We start from the raw sequence: 18,297 nt of genomic DNA, 5'->3' as shown, positions 1-18,297 counted from the left end.
CACGTGTCCTAGGTTTTTTAAATATTAAGGGCCTGATTCATGGAAGTGTTTTACAATGGCGCAATCCCATAGGAAAACGTTCCATGAATCGGGCCTTAAATGTGGAAAAAAATGGAATCTAGGATTTTGTTTGAAATAGGCACTTCATAGAAATTGTCATTCCTATGAATTATGGTGCAGTGTAAAATAGATATGACAAATGTTATTTATTTAGGAGTTTTGAAACAAGTGGTTTCGACAATAACTTTAGCCACACACGGGTAACTGTATATTTAAACCTATAATGCCAATGCCCATGTGCATATTAGTTTTAGTCAATACGAAGGTAGTTGGGGGGCGTCTAAGTCCATGCTAGCGACCCATGGAGATCTGGCTTGTGTGTGGGTCCTATGATAGGCTTTCGGGAGAGTAGGCGAGCCAAGGAGACTGATTATGTGCACTGCTGGACCGATTTTCTTTCGCTTGACTCAGCTGCAGTCTAGTGGCAGAGGTGATGTTCGTAATGAGGTTGAGTACTGAAATGTTGCAGATGTATGCTGATGGGTGGCCGTGCCCCAGGATGGATACAGCTATGTCCCATTGAGATGGAGTGCTATAAGTACCAGAGAGCCATAGTCAATATCTAGTTGCAATGAGTGTATGCAGCTCGTATCATATGGATTGACGTGAAACCTTTCTGTGCATACTAGGTACCGTTGTGTTGTCTCCTGGTGTGACTCAGTTGTGCCACCACTTACATGTGTGGGGCGGTAGTTCCCCCAGGAGGTGGACTAGGTTAGTCAAGATGCACAAGAGAAGAGCCAGGTCTTGAGTGCCTCCCGGTAGGCAAGGTGATCGATCACCTATGCAAAGTATGGTATATGGAATCGAGTTCCAGATGGTGGGAGCTTGGACGGAGAAAGAGGATCCCGCTATTCTAGTCGATCAAGCGACTACAAGAATACTGCAGGAAATGTCCTAGCAAGAGAGTGGCTAGGACGTTCCTGCGGTTCCGATTTCACTTGCTCCCTACAGAGGAGCTTCTGGGGGCAAGAAGTGCTACCCCTACATATGAGGTCATGCTGTGTTTGTAAGGACTCTGGATCTGTTGAGAGCTTAAGACACTTGTTTGTGGACTGCACTGAATTACTCCCTCTTAGAGCATATTTAGATATTGTTTTTATAATCCTTCTCTTAGAAATGAATTGTGGCAAAATGTGCTTTTAGGGAATACAATCTCAATAACTATTGTGGTCTATACATTTTAGAATACCTTGTAAAAGAAATATTGTTATAATGTATGTCTATGCGAAAAGTATGGGTTTAAATGGGCAATTTGCTGTGGCTTTGAACAGTAGTATTTGTATTAGTTGTATGTTATTACTCTTGGGTGTTGTATTTTATAGCACATGGGTTTTATATGGGCAATATTACTAAAACAAATAAACACCGATTTCAAACATAATTTCGAAAAGCTAGTGTGAACTTGTGCGTGCCCATATTCTTTTAAACACGCCTTAAAGTGCTGTTTCATTGGGTGGGGGGGCGGGTCCTGGGCAGAATTAAGGTAAGGTGCCAGGCATGCAGAGCCGCACAGTGCCCGCACTGCCGTCGCCCCCGTGATCCCCGTGTGCTTTACCCGGGCATGGCGCTCTGGCTACCCGCGTGTGAGCTCCAGTGAAGGCCATGCACCTTTGCGAGCTGCTTTCCCTCCACAGTTTTGCCGTCAGCCCAAAGTTAACATCGGATGTGTTGCTTTCCCTCCTTGGCGCCTGGCTCAGTCAGTGCACACCTGGTTGGCGAGAGAGTTCTTGTTTGTATCGCTTTTCGTTTTCGAGCCATCTCGAGTGGCTCCAAGTTTTGGGTGTCACTGGCACGTGCTCCAAATGGCCACATGGCAGGGGTCTGCGACCTCTGCGGCTCCCCTGATCTTTTGGACTACAACTACGTGATCACTCGCCGTTCACTTTGCTGGTGAGAGGTAACGGGAGTTGTAGTTCAAAGAATCTGGTTTCGGCCCCCACACACTATATGCTCAGAGTGAATGTGCGCGACTTTCATTTGCTTCGTGCTTTTGCCAGCGCCTGATGTAAACCTCCCATGTTTGACGGCACACTGCCAAGTGCATTCGCCAGTATTTCGTGGTTCCCCCACCTGTTCTAGATTTTAATTTTGGCCTTCATTCGGCTATTAATGTATTATCTGTTTAGTCGAGGGCTACACGCCGCCTAGTAGCCTCGCAAATACAAGTTCAGTGCGCTAAACGCTTCCCCCTGCGTCTATGTGCAATCTGCAGTCAAATGTTCTAACCCCGACAGTGCGCACCGCAGACGCGGCTCTTAATTCTTCTGCAGGTTGGTACACCGAATAACACTTATTACAACACTTAGAAGAGATAGACATGTGATCGAAGCGCTGTATAAAAGCATGATTACTTTAAATGTAGGTCTTGACGAGCGGTTTTTGTTTGCAGACATTTAGGCCCTTATTCACAGAACGTTTTCCAATGGGGGTTTTTCCATTACAAAAAGCTTCTGTGAATTAGGCCCTTTGTTGCTTCTGGAGCAGCCACCCCCCACCCCCCACCCCAAGCACCCACAGTTGGTGGCACCAACTGCAGCATTCGACATATCTTGATCTCGGCTGCTTATTTCTGAGCTGGGAGAGACCCCCCCCCCCACATGAGAAGTCATTACAGATTGGCTGGTGTGGTAAAAGAGCTGGTCATTCTGGCAGTTTTACCACACTGGCAAAACACAAGTTTGCCAGTGGGGGGCACTGATTTACCTCCAGCCAAGACCAGCAAAAAAATTGAGTCCTGTGGGACTCCATGGAATGGGGATTAACCAGCGTTTCTGCCACTTAGAATATGCAGTAATTCTGGCATTCCGAATGGCGGAAACAGTATTACCATTTTGGTGGTATCCCGCCGGATTTACTGGTGCAATGCCACCAAAACCGTGATGAGGGCCATGAAAGAAAGAGGTTTCTGTGCTCCAGCACAAACAAATTGGTGGAGGGCGGCTCCTGACAACCATTTGAGAAGTAGACCTCTGTCCTGCCACTTGCCTGCTCCGCCTTTTCCCCATCTTCACCCAGTTTCTCACTCTGGCTTCTTTTACAGTCCTACCCATCCTTCCTCGAGCTCTTACCCTGAGCCCCGGAGCCAGAAGGCCCAGGGACAAAAGCAGGGCGGTGGCATGTGCCGAGGTAACTGCCTCATCCCCCCCCAATGACAAATCGGTGAAAGGAGGAGTGGCGGAGTGGCTGCCAGATGCCCATTTCCCCTCACACAGGGGTGTGCAGGGAGAGGGCTTGCTCCGGAATAATGGGGCCCCAGACTCTCTGACGCCCCGGCTGCCGCTTGCGCAGGGGACAAGTACCTGCTACCACAGAACAAAGTCCGGGCGGCAAGACCAAAGGTCTGCCAATACTGGGGGGGGGGAGGGAGTGTGGGGGGGGGCGGTCTCGGGGCCAGGGAAGGCCAAGGGGTGCGAAAGTAGAGAAGGTTTGTGAGACTGCTCGCAATTCCTTGCTCACCAGCACCGAAGCAGCAACCACAAGCACTGCACAGCAAGAAACCCACCATCCCACCCGTTTAAATGTCAGAAAATGTTAACAACAAGGGCAATTATACAAACAGGGCGACAAAGAGGGGAAAATAATGAGCACAGCAGGAACGCTGAACCTGGCACATATAAAGGTGCAAGGCATTGGGCCCAAAAATAAAATACAAAGTAAATAGAAAATGAAAATGAATACCATAAAAAGATCTGCACAGCAGGAACGCTGGGTTTGGTAAATAAGAGCACAGCAGGGACGCTTAGCAGGGCAATGTCCCAAAATAAAAGGTAACTTAATACTATAAAAGGAACAGCACAGCAGGAACACTGGCTGGGGAAAGAAGAGGAGCACAGCAGGGACACTTAGCAGGGCAATGTCCCGAAATAAAATTTAAATGAATACCATAAAGGGAACAGAACAGCAGGAACACTAGGAAGGGCAATGTCCCAAAATGAAATGTAAAATTAATACCATAAAATGAGCAGCACAGCAGGAAGGCTGGGTACAGTAAATAAGAAGAGCACAGCAGGGACACTGGGCCGGGCAATGTTCCAAAATAAAAGGTAAAATTAATACCATAAAAGGAAGAGCACCGCAGGGACGCTGGGTAATGGTTCGTTGGAAGCTACTGAAAGGGTGGAAGGGATCAGCCTCGAGTTGGCCCTACGGTGGAGCAGGGCCCCCGCTCGCCTGATCCCCCAAAACAATTGTATTTTTTGTTTGCTTATGTACCATGTTTAGTGTGACGTCTTTAGTTAGAAGGCACGCATGCGCGGTACCAATAAAGACGGTCCGTGTGGCAGATGCCGCCGGGACCTTGGAAAGCATAGACTTGTGTGTTGTTACTTCCAGTGTGCATGCATGCATGCGTGTGTGAGTACAAGGCGGCCCGAGGCACGGGTGCGCCCATCACATTGGCGACGAGGCGAGAGGCAACGGAGGAAGCGTTCGACACGCGCGAGCGTGTCAACCATGAGCATTTTCTTCAGTATGCATCCCGGACCTGATGCAAGCGATGCCGGCCATGTTATTTTCGGCGCGTGAGGCAGTAGCGGCCCGCGAGGGTGCTCGTGCGCTGCCCACGTTCTGAGGGATAGCATCACCTCAATTTTTGGAACTTTTTGCAGTCTTCCAGCCTATGAGGACTGCAGTCTGACCTGACACCACAGGTTCTTCGTGGCAGGGTGCCAGGAGGATCAACCAGGGGCTGATTGCCAACCAGGTGTTGGAAGGGATCATCACCGCAGCACCACAGGGCCACAGCTCATGCATCCAGGTACTTCAACATCTGTCTAAGTCAGGTTTGCGGCCTCTGCCATCAGACTGAGGTGCCTGTGCGACCTGTGAAGATGACGGACAGCGATGGAGAAGCATCTGCGGCACCAACGGTGGTCCGTAGGCAACATGGCTCGTTGCTACAAATACAGGAATTTGACACTTCTGGCCCACCTTCGAAATTGGGCCCAAAATGGCTCCTGTGGATCATGAGAAGGAATTACAGCTACTAGTCGAGTTGGACATCAACGAAAGGGTGGAAGGGCTGACGCCCTGGGTATCATCCATTGTAGTGGCGCCAAAACCAAAACAGCCAGGCGCCGTCTGCATCTGCATGGACATGCGTCTCCCGAACGCGGCCATTAAACGGGAAAGGCATATAACACCTACGCTCGATGACATTGTGGGAGAACTGCAGGGGGCCAAAGTGTTCTCCAAGTTGGATCTGAGGTTGGGGTATCACCAGCTAGAGCTCCACCCAGACTCGAGATACATTACGACGTTTACCACACATGAAGGCCTCTATCAATTTAAACACCTAAGTTTTGGCATCTCGTCTGCAGCGGAAGTCTTTCAAAATGCCATTAGGGGAGCGCTGGCTGGCCTCAAAGGGGTGCTCAATATGAGTGATGACATTCTGGTTTTTGCTGAGTCCCAGGCTAAGCATTTGAAAAGATTAAAATCCACTTTGCAAAGGTTGAGGGAACTGGGCCTTACCTTACATCGAGAAAAGTGTGAATTTTTCAAGGATCGTATTGTGTTTTTTGGCTTCATCTTCCACGCCAATGGTGTTTCGCCAGACCCGGAGAAAATCAAGGACATCTGTGAGGCTGCAGCGCCCCAATCCCCCACGGAAGTACGAGGCTTCCTGGGGATGGTTAACTACTGTGGGCGGTTCATTAGAAGTCTGGTGTCCCTGTCTGAGCCTCTCAGAGCTCTGACAAAGAATGAGGCCACATGGGTGTGGGACAGGAGAGAACAGGAGGCCTTCCAAGAGATCAAGAGGGCCCTTTCGGATCGGGACACGATGGCTTATTTTGACCCCACTGCAGAGTCCGAGATTGTTGTTGATGCCAGCCCGGTGGGACTGGGCGCAGTGCTTATGCAAGCCGACGCCAGAGGTGACATGCGCCCCATCGCATATGCGAGTAAGGCTCTTACCGACACTGAAAAATGTTACTCGCAGATTGAGAGGGAGGCGTTGGCTATTCTGTGGGGCTGCCGACATTTTCGTCTGTATATCCTTGGAAAACCTGTGACAGTCGTGGCAGACCATACGCCACTTCTGCCCATCCTAGCGGGTGTGTCGTCAAAGCCTCCCCCGCGGATTGAGCGCTGGATGCTCGCGCTCATTGAGTATGGGGTCAAGCTTGTGTACCAGCCAGGAACGAACAATCCAGCAGATTACCTGTCCCGTCACCCAAACTACGAGTGAGGGCAGGGACCCAGTGAACTGGTGGAATGCCAAGTGTTTGTTCACAGCATTGTGGAGAGTGCGATGCCAGTGGCACTGTCCAGGGTAGTGGTGGCCGAAGAATCGTCAACGGACAAAGTGTTCAAGATTATTAAGGCTGTCATAAGGAGTGCGGACTGGAAAGAGGTGCTCCAGAACAACACCAGGCGGGGTGGTCAGGGCCCAAAAAGATCTTCAAGCCCTCTGGAGAGTAAGGGATGAACTCTCAATATCGGATTATGGCCTACTGCTGCGGAGACGGCAGATTCTAATTGCGCGGACACTGAGGGCTCGTGTCCTGGAATTGGCACACACAGGAAATCAATGGGTCGCAAAGACGAAGGGGCGGCTGAGGCCCAAAGTATGGTTCCCGGATCTGGAAAGCCTAGTGGAATCACACGTGAGGAAGTGCTTGCCGTGCCAAGCAGCAAGTCCCATAGAGAGAGCTCCACCCATCAGCTCCATGGAAAGGAGTGAGAGCCCGTGGGGCACAGTCCATGCTGACTTTGGGTCGATCAGTGGTCGAGATATCCTGAAGTGGAGGTAGTGGAGTCAACGGCGAGCGATCACACCATCATGGACCTGGACAAAATGTTTGCGACTCTTGGGTTTCCCGAAATCCTGTGCTCCGACAATGGGCCGCCGTTAACGGGGAGCCAGTTTGCGCAGTACCTGAGAGAGAAAGGGATCCACCACTGGAAAGTTTCGCCCCTCTGGCCTCGAGCGAATGGAGAGGCTGAAGGACTCATGAGAACCCTTAAAGTATTCAGAATATCGGCAAATGGAGGGGGTGACCTGAAAAAGAAACTGGTAGAGTTCCTGCGGGAATATCGAACCACGCCTTACCAGTCGACCGGAGTTGCCCCGGCCGAGGCCTTGTTTGGACGCTGCCCGAGAGGTTTGATCCCAGAAATTGAGGGCCGGGAGCCTGGGGTTATCGACAACGACAAAGTCTGTGAGGAAAGAGTGGCACGCAATGTGAAAGAGAGTGCGAGGAGAGGTGCACAAGCCAAAGAGGTTGCAGTGGGAGACTCAGTGCTCGTGCGTAATCATCGACCTGAAGGGAAGCTGTCGCTCCCGTACGAACCACATCCGTGGACAGTTACCCATGTCAAGGGGACCATGGTCACAGCGGCCAACGAGAGAGGGAACGTCAAACGCAACCGATCCTTCTTCAAAAAGGTAGATGTCCAAAGTCCGGAAGAGGAACCGGAAGAAGTTTCCCGGCCCGAAGCAGTGGCTGAGAAACCGGCTGTGAACTTGCCAATGGACATGTCGCCACAAACTGATAGTCCCGTGTCGACCACACGGAGCAGCAGCAGGTATCCCATGCGACATGATCGCAGACTGCCGGTTCGTCTCAAGGAATACATCCTGGACTCAGGAGACTGAGCAGACATCCGAGTCAGGTCCGCGACCCCCGTTGGGTCCGTTTACAGTTACCATGTTTAATGTCTTTACAAAAGTTGTTTCTGTTTAAAGAAAAAAGGGCTGTGACGTCTTTAGTTAGAAGGCGCGCATGCGCGAGCCTTGTTTCGGGCCGCACATGCGCGGTACCAATAAAGACGGTCCGTACGGCAGATGCCGCCGGGACCTTGGAAAGCATAGACGTGTGTGTCGTTACTTCCAGTGTGCATGCATGCGTGTGTGAGTACAAGGTGGCCCGAGGCACGGGCGCACCCATCACATTTAGGTTTGTGTAATAAAGTTTACAGCCTAATATTTTCCACGTTACCTGGTTTCCTGCATTGATACTTCCAAGGAGTGGTAGGGCAGGGATGGGTTGGTTGGGTCCAGCAACACTTACCTGCACAGGGTGTAATTCCACAGCACTATGCAGCTCATGCCCACTGCTCCCTTCACAGTTGGTATCTTGTTTTTTTAAAGTGCTTTATGCCACCGCTTTGCCCGTTCACAGGACAGTGCATACCATGTGTATTATCACTCAACTGAGTTGTATTCATTCAGCTGAAAGGCTGAGTCCTGAATTTTGAACATACGTGTGCACGCAGCGCAAATATCTCTGCATATACCCACGCCTTCAACAATCTATATGTACTGTGTGTATTCCCCCATAGATGGAATCCCCTTAATAGTGAAGGCTGCGTTTCTGTGTCCCGATAGCAACCTAGGTGTAAAGGAATTGCTGTATGAACATTCGTAAACCCATGTATGCCAGTAATGCGGACAGCCGACTGTACACGTGCCTCACCCACCTCCACCCATAGGGAGAGCTGCGTGATGCTCTGCGCGCCACGCCATTTTATACCCTGGTGCATGGCAGACCTCTGTGATACTTGTGTTATCATAACAAATGAACAGCCGAGACTACCGGATTGCAAAGTGATGCGAGTCTAAAAGCCCGCACATGTTCATCTTCAACTCAGGAAGCAACTCCAGAACTCTCGAAAGTTCTCTTCTGCGTGTTGCTGCTATACGCGCCCAAACGGGGACTTCTATTCATCTGCGTGTACGCGTTGCGACAAGGCCGTGCAACGTATTATGTGAGGTGGAGAAAAGTTACCGTTCCACAAAAAACACTCTTTTGTGTGTAAAAAAAAAGCAGACGTCGTGTAGATGGACTAGAGACGGCTATGTGAAGTTTGAAGGAGGTGTGAACTTTGTGATTCAGTGTCACGTGTGGGCACTTAAAAGAAGGCACAGTTAGTTACCTAAAACGTGGAGTGCCCGCTAGTGTTTTGGCTTTGGGATTACAGTGCGCCTACCTCTATGCTAACCACACACACTTTAACACTTTTGCATCGGTTGCACTGTATACAAGGGCGTGTGGATGGCTGAATCTGTCACAATGTCCCAGGAGGATAGCTCAGCGGCAGCGTGCGTGTCTTGGAGGCAAAACGACACGAAGCAACAACAGGTTCGATCCCCGAGTCCGCGCTTAGAAACCTCTGGGTTTTAAGCGCATTATAAATATGTAACTAAGACAAAAAAAAACACAATTACGCAACTAAGAAAAACAAACAATTCCTGTAACAGCGCCGGGCTGTGTGAGCGCTTTATAAATGTTAAATAAATCAAAAATGCTGGTGCTTTACAAAGTACTAACAAATAGTCGTTGGAGTCCTAAATGCAAAAGTGAGGGGACGCCGGTAACGCACGCATTGCGAAGTGACGTCACGTGAAGTAAACCTAGCAGACATTTGACAGTGCTTTAGTACAGACTTGATTAGGTCCTCCTATAGCTAAGCCGCGCGCCTTTCAACCACGGACTGGGTTCGAGTCCCAGTACATACAGCAGGTACTCACTACTGTAAAGGGCATGTTTTTTTTATTCCTTAAAAACACAAGGGGGACACAGTTCACCCTATCAAAAAAGTGGGCAGACGCCGCCCTCCCGCGTGGTCCCTCGAGAGAGACTTTAAATACAGCTACACGAATGGCTATATTTACAAATATGCACGACATAGCTGACAATGGTGATGGATCATTGGGGGCAGGGGGAATGGCAGCTCTGTAAGAGTCTGTGGCTACCTCCTGTGAAAGGTGGTTCATTTAATCAGTCGCTGTTCGAATGCCTTAATTTCAGGAAGCGGGGAGTTCCGGAGAAGGCGAGCCAATGGGGCGAAGGGTGGACGAGGAAACCTAGGAAATAAGGGATGAGTATCAGGAGAAATACATCCTGTCAGTTTGGGGCACGGGGTAGTGAATGAATTCATTTGGACACAAGGACACTGAATTTGAATAGGGATCTTTTTTCAAGGATAGCCACCCTGCATGAAGTAAGTCCCCTGAGGTGGAACCTTGTGCAAGGTTTTAGAGCAGGGTTGTCCAACTCCAGCCCTCCAGGGCTGGAATCCTGACAGGTTTTCAGGATATCCCCAATTAATATTCATGAGAAGAAATGTACATACATTTAGAATCATTGTATGCAGATTGACCTCATGAATATTAATGAGTGGTGTCCTGAAAATCCGATATGGTCTGGCTCTTGAGGCCTGGAGTTGGACAACCCTGCGGTAGCAGAGTTCAGTGTCTTCTTCATTAAAGCAAAGGAACCCCATGGGGAAGCTGGAGCACTGATCCAGCCTCCTGAGGTCCAGGATGGAGAGGAGTGTTTTTGGTGAAGTGAAAGGGCGATTGGGAGAGCTTTTAGAGCTTTTCAGGAGGTGGACTCTGGGGGTGGGGGTTTTGGGATGTGGAAGTTGAGGCTGGCAGAAAGAGCAGTTTCCCTTTTAGAGGAGTTGAGCATAAGACAATGCAGCACCATCCAATGATGGACAGTGGTGCAAGAGAGTAGCACGGGCGAAGAGAGGATTGGAGTGTCCTCAGCAAAAAGATGATTGGGTACGACGGTGGCTAGCTTGAAACGGGATAGGAAGAAACCAGGGGGAAGTGAACGTTTGAGGAGAGAAGTAGTAGCTTGTCAGGGAGGGGTGCCAGCTACTGGTCTGCTAGTGATGTGAAAGAAAGAAGCACAGCAGTGTTTTAGAAGACCGGTGCCAGCTCAGCGTGGGTGGTTGCGGTAAAGTCCAATAGTGAGGATGGGAGGTAGGGGAGATAATAAAGGGTAAAGGAAGACAGTGGAGGCCTGAGCAGGGACCCCGTATCAGAGGAATTTTGTAGGAGAGTTAGCTGGCCAAATCCTCAGCTGGGAGTGGGAAGATGAGGGGGAGTCTCTGTGTGCTGGATGCATTTACTGGAGGGGAAAGGGATAGCTGAGAGGGGAGTCTGTGTGTGTGTAGGAAGCATTGACTGGAGGGGTCAGGGATAGCTCAGAGGGGAGTCTGTGTGTAGGAAGCATTGACTGGAGGGGTCAGGGATAGCTGAGAGGGGAGTCTGTGTGTGTGTAGGAAGCATTGACTGGAACAGTCAGGGATAGCTGAGAGTGGAGTCTGTGTGTGTGTAGGAAGCATTGACTGGAGCGGTCAGGGATAGCTGAGATGGGAGTCTGTGTGTGTGGGATGCCTTGACTGTAGGGGTCGTGGATAGCTGAGAGGGGAGTCTGTGTGTGTGTAGGAAGCATTGATTGGAATAGTTAGGGATAGCTGAGAGGGGGGGTCTGTGTGCTGGACGCATTTACTGGAGGGGTAAGGGATAGCTTAGAGGGGGTTCTGTGTATGTAGGAAGCACTGACTGGAGGGGTCAGGGATAGCTGAGAGGGGAGTCTGGGTGTGTAGGAAGCATTGACTGGAGGGGGTCAGGGATAGGTGAGAGGGGAGTCTGTGTGTGAAGGAAGCATTGCCTGGAGGGGTCAGGGATAGCTGAGAGGGGAGTCTGTGTGTGTAGGAAGCATTGACTGGAGGGGTCAGGGATAGGTGAGAGGGGAGTCTGTGTGTGTAGGAAGCAGTGACTGGAGGGGTCAGGGATAGCTGAGAGGGGAGTCTGTGTGTGTGTAGGAAGCATTGACTGGAGGGGGTCAGCGATAGGTGAGAGGGGAGTCTGTGTGTGAAGGAAGCATTGACTGGAGGGGTCAGGGATAGCTGAGAGGGGAGTCTGTGTGTGTAGGAAGCCTTGACTGGAGGGGTCAGGGATAGCTGAGAGAGGAGTCTGTGTGTGTGTAGGAAGCATTGACTGGAGGGGGTCAGGGATAGGTGAGAGGGGAGTCTGTGTGTGTAGGATGCATTGACTGGAGCAGTCAGGGATAGCTGAGAGGGTGTGTGCGTGTGTGTGTGTGTGTGTGTGTGTGTGTGTGTGTGTGTGTGTTAGTTAGTGTTATGCCTTGACTGGAGGGGTCGTGGATAGCTGAGAGGGGAGTCTGTGTGTGTCGGAAGCATTGATTGGAATAGTCAGGGATAGCTGAGAGGGGGGTCTGTGTGCTGGACGCATTTACTGGAGGGGTAAGGGATAGCTGAGAGGGGGGTCTGTGTGTAGGACACACTGACTGGAGGGGTAAGGGATAGCTGAGAGGGGAGTCTGGGTGTGAAGGAAGCATTGACTGGAGGGGTAAGGGATAGCTGAGAGGGGGGTCTGGGTGTGAAGGAAGCTTTGCCTGGAGGGGTCAGGGATAGCTGAGAGGGGAGTCTGTGTGTGTAGGAAGCATTGACTGGAACGGTCAGGGATAGCTGAGAGGGGAGTCTGTGTGTGTAGGACGCATTGAATGGAGGGATCAGTGATAGCTGAGAGGGGAGTCTGTGTGTGTGTAGGAAGCATTGACTGGAGCGGTCAGGGATAGCTGAGAGGGGAGTCTGTGTGTGTGGGATGCCTTGACTGGAGGGGTTGTGGATAGCTGAGAGGGGAGTCTGTGTGTGTAGGAAGCATTGACTGGAACGGTCAGGGATAGCTGAGAGGGGAGTCTGTGTGTGTAGGACGCATTGAATGGAGGGATCAGTGATAGCTGAGAGGGGAGTCTGTGTGTGTGTAGGAAGCATTGATTGGAATAGTCAGGGATAGCTGAGAGGGGGGGGGTCTGTGTGCCGGACGCATTTACTGGAGGGGTAAAGGATAGCTGAGAGGGGGGTCTGTGTGCTGGACGCATTTACTGGAGGGGTAAGGGATAGCTGAGAGGGGCGTCTGGGTGTGTAGGAAGCATTGACTGGAGGGGGTCAGGGATAGGTGAGAGGGGAGTCTGTGTGTGAAGCAAGCATTGCCTGGAGGGGACAGGGATAGCTGAGAGGGGAGTCTGTGTGTGTGTGTAGGAAGCATTGACTGGAGGGGTCAGGGATAGGTGAGAGAGGAGTCTGTGTGTGTGTGTGTGTAGGAAGCATTGACTGGAGGGGTCAGGGATAGGTGAGAGGGGAGTCTGTGTGTGTTTGCGTAGGAAGCATTGACTGGAGGGGTCAGGGATAGCTGAGAGGGGAGTCTGTGTATGTGTAGGATGCATTGACTGGAGCGGTCAGGGATAGCTGAGATGGGAGTCTGTGTGTGTGGGATGCCTTGACTGGAGGCGTCGTGGATAGCTGAGAGGAGAGTCTGTGTGTGTAGGAAGCATTGATTGGAATAGTCAGGGATAGCTGGGAGGGGAGTCTGTGTGTAGCAAGCATTGACTGCAGGGGTCAGGGATAGCTGAGAGGGGAGTCTGGGTGTGTAGGAAGCATTGACTGGAGGGGTGAGGGATAGGTGAAGGTGAGAGGTGTGTGCGTGTGTGGGAAGCATTGATTGGAATAGTCAGGGATAGCTGAGAGGGGAGTCTGTGTGCTGGACGCATTTACTGGAGGGGTAAGGGATAGCTGAGAGGGGAGTCTGTGTGTAGGACGCACTGACTGAAGGGGTCAGGGATTGCTGAGAGGGGAGTCTGTGTGTGTAGGAAGCATTGACTGGAGGGGTCAGGGATAGGTGAGAGGGGAGTCTGTGTGAAGGAAGCATTGACTGGAGGGGGTAAGGGATAGCTGAGAGGGGAGTCTGTGTGTGTAGGACACCTTGACTGGAGGGGTCAGGGATATCTTGTCGGGATGCGAGTGGAGAAAGTAGATGGGATGCGTCCAGAGCAGTACTGGGAGCAAGGAGAGGAAGGGAGTGGGGTTTGGCCTACAGCTGTTTGTTGGCGGGGCCATCCTTGGTTGTGGATGTGGGTGACAGTGAGTGAAGGAGTGAGCAGGGGGTGATTATGCTCAAACGCTGCTCCCCTGTGGAATTGGACTTGAGAAATGCCAGTTCAACGGAGGCGGGGATGGGCGGAGAAAGAGCTTGAAGGGAAGTTCTGACGCAGCCTAGGGGTGGTGCATAAAGTCAGGTTCGAATTTGCATGTTGGGCTTTAAGAAGAAATGGAGTGGCAGAGACAGTTAAATGTAGAAAGCAGAGAGCACAGGCTGATGGTCACCCGAACAGAGTGCAGACGACTTGTCAGAGGAGAAGGACATGACTTCGAGTGAGTGGCCATGGTTATACGTCAGCAGTTTGTGGTGTAAGGTTTGGCCACTCGTAGGGTCCATTGACTCTCAATGTTGTGCTGCAGGCCCCCATTAACAAAGTGCTGCACAGTATTAATGCACTGATCAATACAAATAGATATATTAGGAAATTACTTATTTGGTCCCTTCTTGGGAACCTTGTATAATGTGTACCATGCACATCCCTCCTTGCCCCAATCCCCTTCTCCCCCCCCCCTCTCCCTTATAGGTCTGACCCCCATCTCTGAGCCAAGCAATGGATTGAAGTACAGTCAATGGTTTGAACCACCACCAATCCAACTATGATCAGGTCAAACACACATGGATATGAAGGCCTACTTTGATACACAAAGGGATGGCACATGCTAAGCCCCTTCAGTAGACATGTCAGTGTAGCCTTAATCACATTCATGTTGAAACTTCCATCTGAGAACCAAGGTGATCTCCCATCAGTGCATGTGAGGTTTGGCACTGCGTGGCAGTGGTATATCCTGGGGTGGGGGATCATTTGGGATGCACCAGTCATGCAACCGCCACGCGGCCCTATAACACGTTCCAGCTCAGACCTCCATTTATTCTTGTGTAAGGCATACACCTCTCACGCACCCATTGCATACCCAGGCTCATCGCCCCATGCGCATACCTTGAAAGGCTCATTTTTTGGTGCAGGAGTAGGATCCAGTTGTACAGCCAGGGCAGGCCAGCCTCGAACCACTCTTGGCATCTGAGCACGGGCGAAATGCATACAGCGGCTGTCAGGTAACTAGAGGAGCCGCACTCTCCGAGGTAGGAGAGGAGCAGGCCTGACCCTAGGCCTTCGGCCATTGCAAAAAGGGTTGAACCGGGGTGCTTGTAACGAATGTAGGTAACCACCTCTGTCAGATCCGCCGGGTCCCCATGCTGCTGGAGTTTCACAGTTGTCAGCGGGCAGCCATTCTGCCCTCTCCTGTTAAAAATCACTGGGTAGAACCCCTGGTCTAAGGATTGCAAGCAAAAATCCTGAACATTCCGGGTCATTTTCCCAAAGGCATTGGGGATGACGAGGAGCACTGGCGGGGAACTGAAGCTATTGGTCGCCCTCCGGTTTTTCAGAGTGGTCCAGGGTCCCACCACCCAATCCAATGCCACAATCCCACCGTCCGGCATCTGCAAGTGGTCTCTGGCAAATTCCAACTCCCGGTCCGCCGGGAGAAGATGGTGGTAGATGGTTTGTATGTGGGCCCATTTCCGCCAGAGCCAGCTCTCCCCGTCAGGGTCAGAAAACCTGCGCAGAACTTTCAACAGGCAGTTGGCCAACGCAGAGGGCTTGCAGATCAGCCGGCACCCGCACGGGAAGCTGTCGTTCTCGTAGATGAAAACGTCCCCATCCTCTCCCTCTAGGCTGCTGGGCTCTTCTTTCTCCTTGTTTGAGCAGATCAACCCCCCAAGAAAGCTTTTCCCAACCCAGAAGAGCTTTGCCAGCCATCCTGGAAGAATTAAGATCAGGCGCCGGGCTTCCTGGCTCCATTCTGGCATTGCCGGTGCCTTCTCCGGGCTTGGCACGACCAGCACTGTCCCCTCAACCGCGCACGTTTCATCAACACAATTGGTTTCTTTCTCCTTTACTTAGCAAATAATGTGTTTGTTCAAGGGCTCCAGTATCTGACTGTTGGACGCAGGGCTTAGAGAGGTTTAACTGTCTCTCTGCCAAAAGGATTTAAGCCACGCTTGCGAGTAGGTGGCCTATCGGAACAATGGCGCGGAATGGGCCCTTGCACAACACTTTCGCAAGGTTGATGTTTGCTCTTGACTTTTCTCTGCTGTTCTGGCCTCCTATTGAGTTTAGTTTAACTACATTGCAAGTGAAAAACAGAGCGGCTATTCTGGCTGACAAGTCAGCAAAAATCAAGCACGCTCAGAAAACAGACAAACGCTCTCTTCGAGATCCACTGAGGCAGGGGAACGCTATCCGCTGTGAAGGGCCACACAGGGGCCAGGGCCCTCTACAAAGAGAATGGATACCTTTTCTTTTGGTTCAGCTTGGCAGCTTTTATTGACAAAACCTAACAGGTTATTTCTGCCACACTTTAGGTCCCATTAAATAAACATTTTCAGCAGACGTTAAATGCGTCATCTCACCAGAACCCCAATGAAGCAAATCAGTAATACTGGTGCCAGTAACACGGGCCGTTTTTTGCTGGTGGGGTGCCTGACTTGCCCCCAGCTCTTTGCTGGAGGTAAATCGGGTCACTCCACCAGCAAACTTGTAGTTTGGCGGTGCAGGAAAAGTGGCAGTAATGGAATTACCACTTTTTCCCCACACAGCCAAAATTCTAATGAGCCTCATTGCGACCTTGCCTGCCGGCCTTTATCCCATGACGTCTGGTGACCACCTCCTCCCTAGCAATAATCAACCCTGGATCAAACCTTCCGACCCATGCCAGTGTAACGCTTCTGCCCCGATCCTGAAGGAATGAGATGAATATGCCAGTTTGCCCAATCCAGCCGCCCCCAATGCTTCATGGAAAACCCTCCGACTCGCGTAACCCATTTGCATGCACCCGCAATGAGCCTTTGTCCACGCCCGGCCTTACTACCATTAACTCCAACAATTTCGTGGCCATGCATAGAGCTGGATCCTGAGCTTAGCCCAAGCCACCCTTGTAACGAGCGGTATCACTACATAATATCCCCAACAAAAATATTGCCGTAGATATGGCCGTTTGGTTCGCCGTAGGCGTTATTTTTGTTGGGGATATTATGTGGGAACGGGGGATGCGGAGTGAACCCCGCAAATAACAAAATTATGCACGGGTTGCGGGGTGTCCCCCGCAGGGTCCATGTGTGAATTTCGCCGCAAAAATAAGGCAATATTTTTGCATCGCGATATTTTTGCGGCGGAATTAACACATGGAACCGTAACGAGCCTGTCCTGTTCAGTCTTAGATTTACGTGCCCAAACATGCACCACACTCCCTTCTGTTACTGACACTTCTTCACTACCCAATACCCCTGAGCAATCTCCTTTGTTGTTCGGCAACAACTCTGCTGTTCTGCCATGTCTCATATGCGGCGCTGGTCTGTTTGGAACAAATGGAGGCGGTTCAGGCTTATTCTCCAACCTTCCCCCAAGATGGTGCTTGAAGTCCCATGCAGCGTTCCAGCCTTTCCTCACTCCACTCTCCCGCATGGTCTCCACCCAGTACTGCCGACGGAGGAAGATATCTATGGCAACGGAAGAGACTCTAGCGTGTCGCTACCATCTCAGTGGAACGCTCCTTGAGTTTGTGACTTTGCTTACCCTGTATTTGTCATTTTTGAAGCCTTCTCTTACCTATCTCTCTTATATTTCCCTTCAGCATCTTGCCGGACACACTCCCCTGAGATTTCCCTCTTTTAACAAGCTATTCACTGCTGCGTCCCTTCTGACGTCGGTATGTAAATAACCCAACCGCGCTCTTTGGCTGTTGCTCTCCTTTACGCCCGCTCACTTTCATCCTACCTTTCAGCACAGCATTCTCTCTGCAAATACTGAGCCCGTGCTACGTCCAGGCAAACAAGGTTTCGCGCCTCAGTGGTTCCGTCCACTTCAGTAGGTTAATAATCGTCTTCTACCGTTCACTAAACACAGCACCCATAATTGTCTCAGAGCCCTTCTTCATAATTCCAGCATAGAAATCGCTCTCTCCTGTACCTGCAATCTGACCTTCTACACTGAACACCTGTAGACGTTCTCTGGTAATTGTTCCCTCATTTATCACATTCTTCCCTTCTGTGACTACCATGCACCACTCACCTGTATTCCTTACCTTACAGAATGGTTGGGCCAGTACCAGTGGGGTAACACAAGATCTGGGGGACCCCCTGCGAGCCATGCTGAGGCCCCCCCCAACTCGGCAACAAATCACGGGTCGCGCCACGCTCTGGGCCGGCCTCTGGCCTAGATTACCATGCTTGCACAATACGCACTAACGTGCTGCTGGAGGGGTGTGCCACACACTGTACTAGGAGAAAGATATAAATATGTGTTTTAATGCACTATACAGCACACTTTCAGTGAAAAATTGGCCAAAAAGCCACAGTGTTTGCTATTGTTTTGTAGGGTAACACCAATCCAATACATGCAAGTCGCCAACAGTGCATGTGAACATTAATGCTTAGCTAGTAAAAATGCCATGCCACAATGAAACATGTCCAACTGGCTGCACAATGTAGACCGGTGTAGACACATAATAACGTTACAGTAAAGCATGCCAGGC

The 18,297-nt window shown here is 50.8% G+C and overlaps 1 protein-coding gene across 1 annotated transcript in view; it reads right to left on the bottom strand.

The window, feature by feature from the left end:
* ABHD15 (abhydrolase domain containing 15) overlaps positions 1 to 15,574 on the bottom strand; it is a 60,421-nt gene extending 44,847 nt beyond the window's left edge. Inside the window, exon 1 of the mRNA XM_069613938.1 lies at positions 14,703 to 15,574. Within this exon, the coding sequence (XP_069470039.1) occupies positions 14,703 to 15,574 (872 nt within the window). The remainder of the gene's footprint in view (positions 1 to 14,702) is intronic.
* Between the last annotated feature and the right edge of the window lie 2,723 nt (positions 15,575 to 18,297).

The sequence above is a fragment of the Ambystoma mexicanum genome, chromosome 9 (genome assembly GCF_040938575.1).
Source record: "Ambystoma mexicanum isolate Mex_15411 chromosome 9, UKY_AmexF1_1, whole genome shotgun sequence".
Classification (NCBI taxonomy): Eukaryota; Metazoa; Chordata; class Amphibia; order Caudata; family Ambystomatidae; genus Ambystoma; species Ambystoma mexicanum.
Note: the sequence above shows the minus strand (reverse complement) of the source record. Positions and strands in the feature narration are given on the sequence as shown.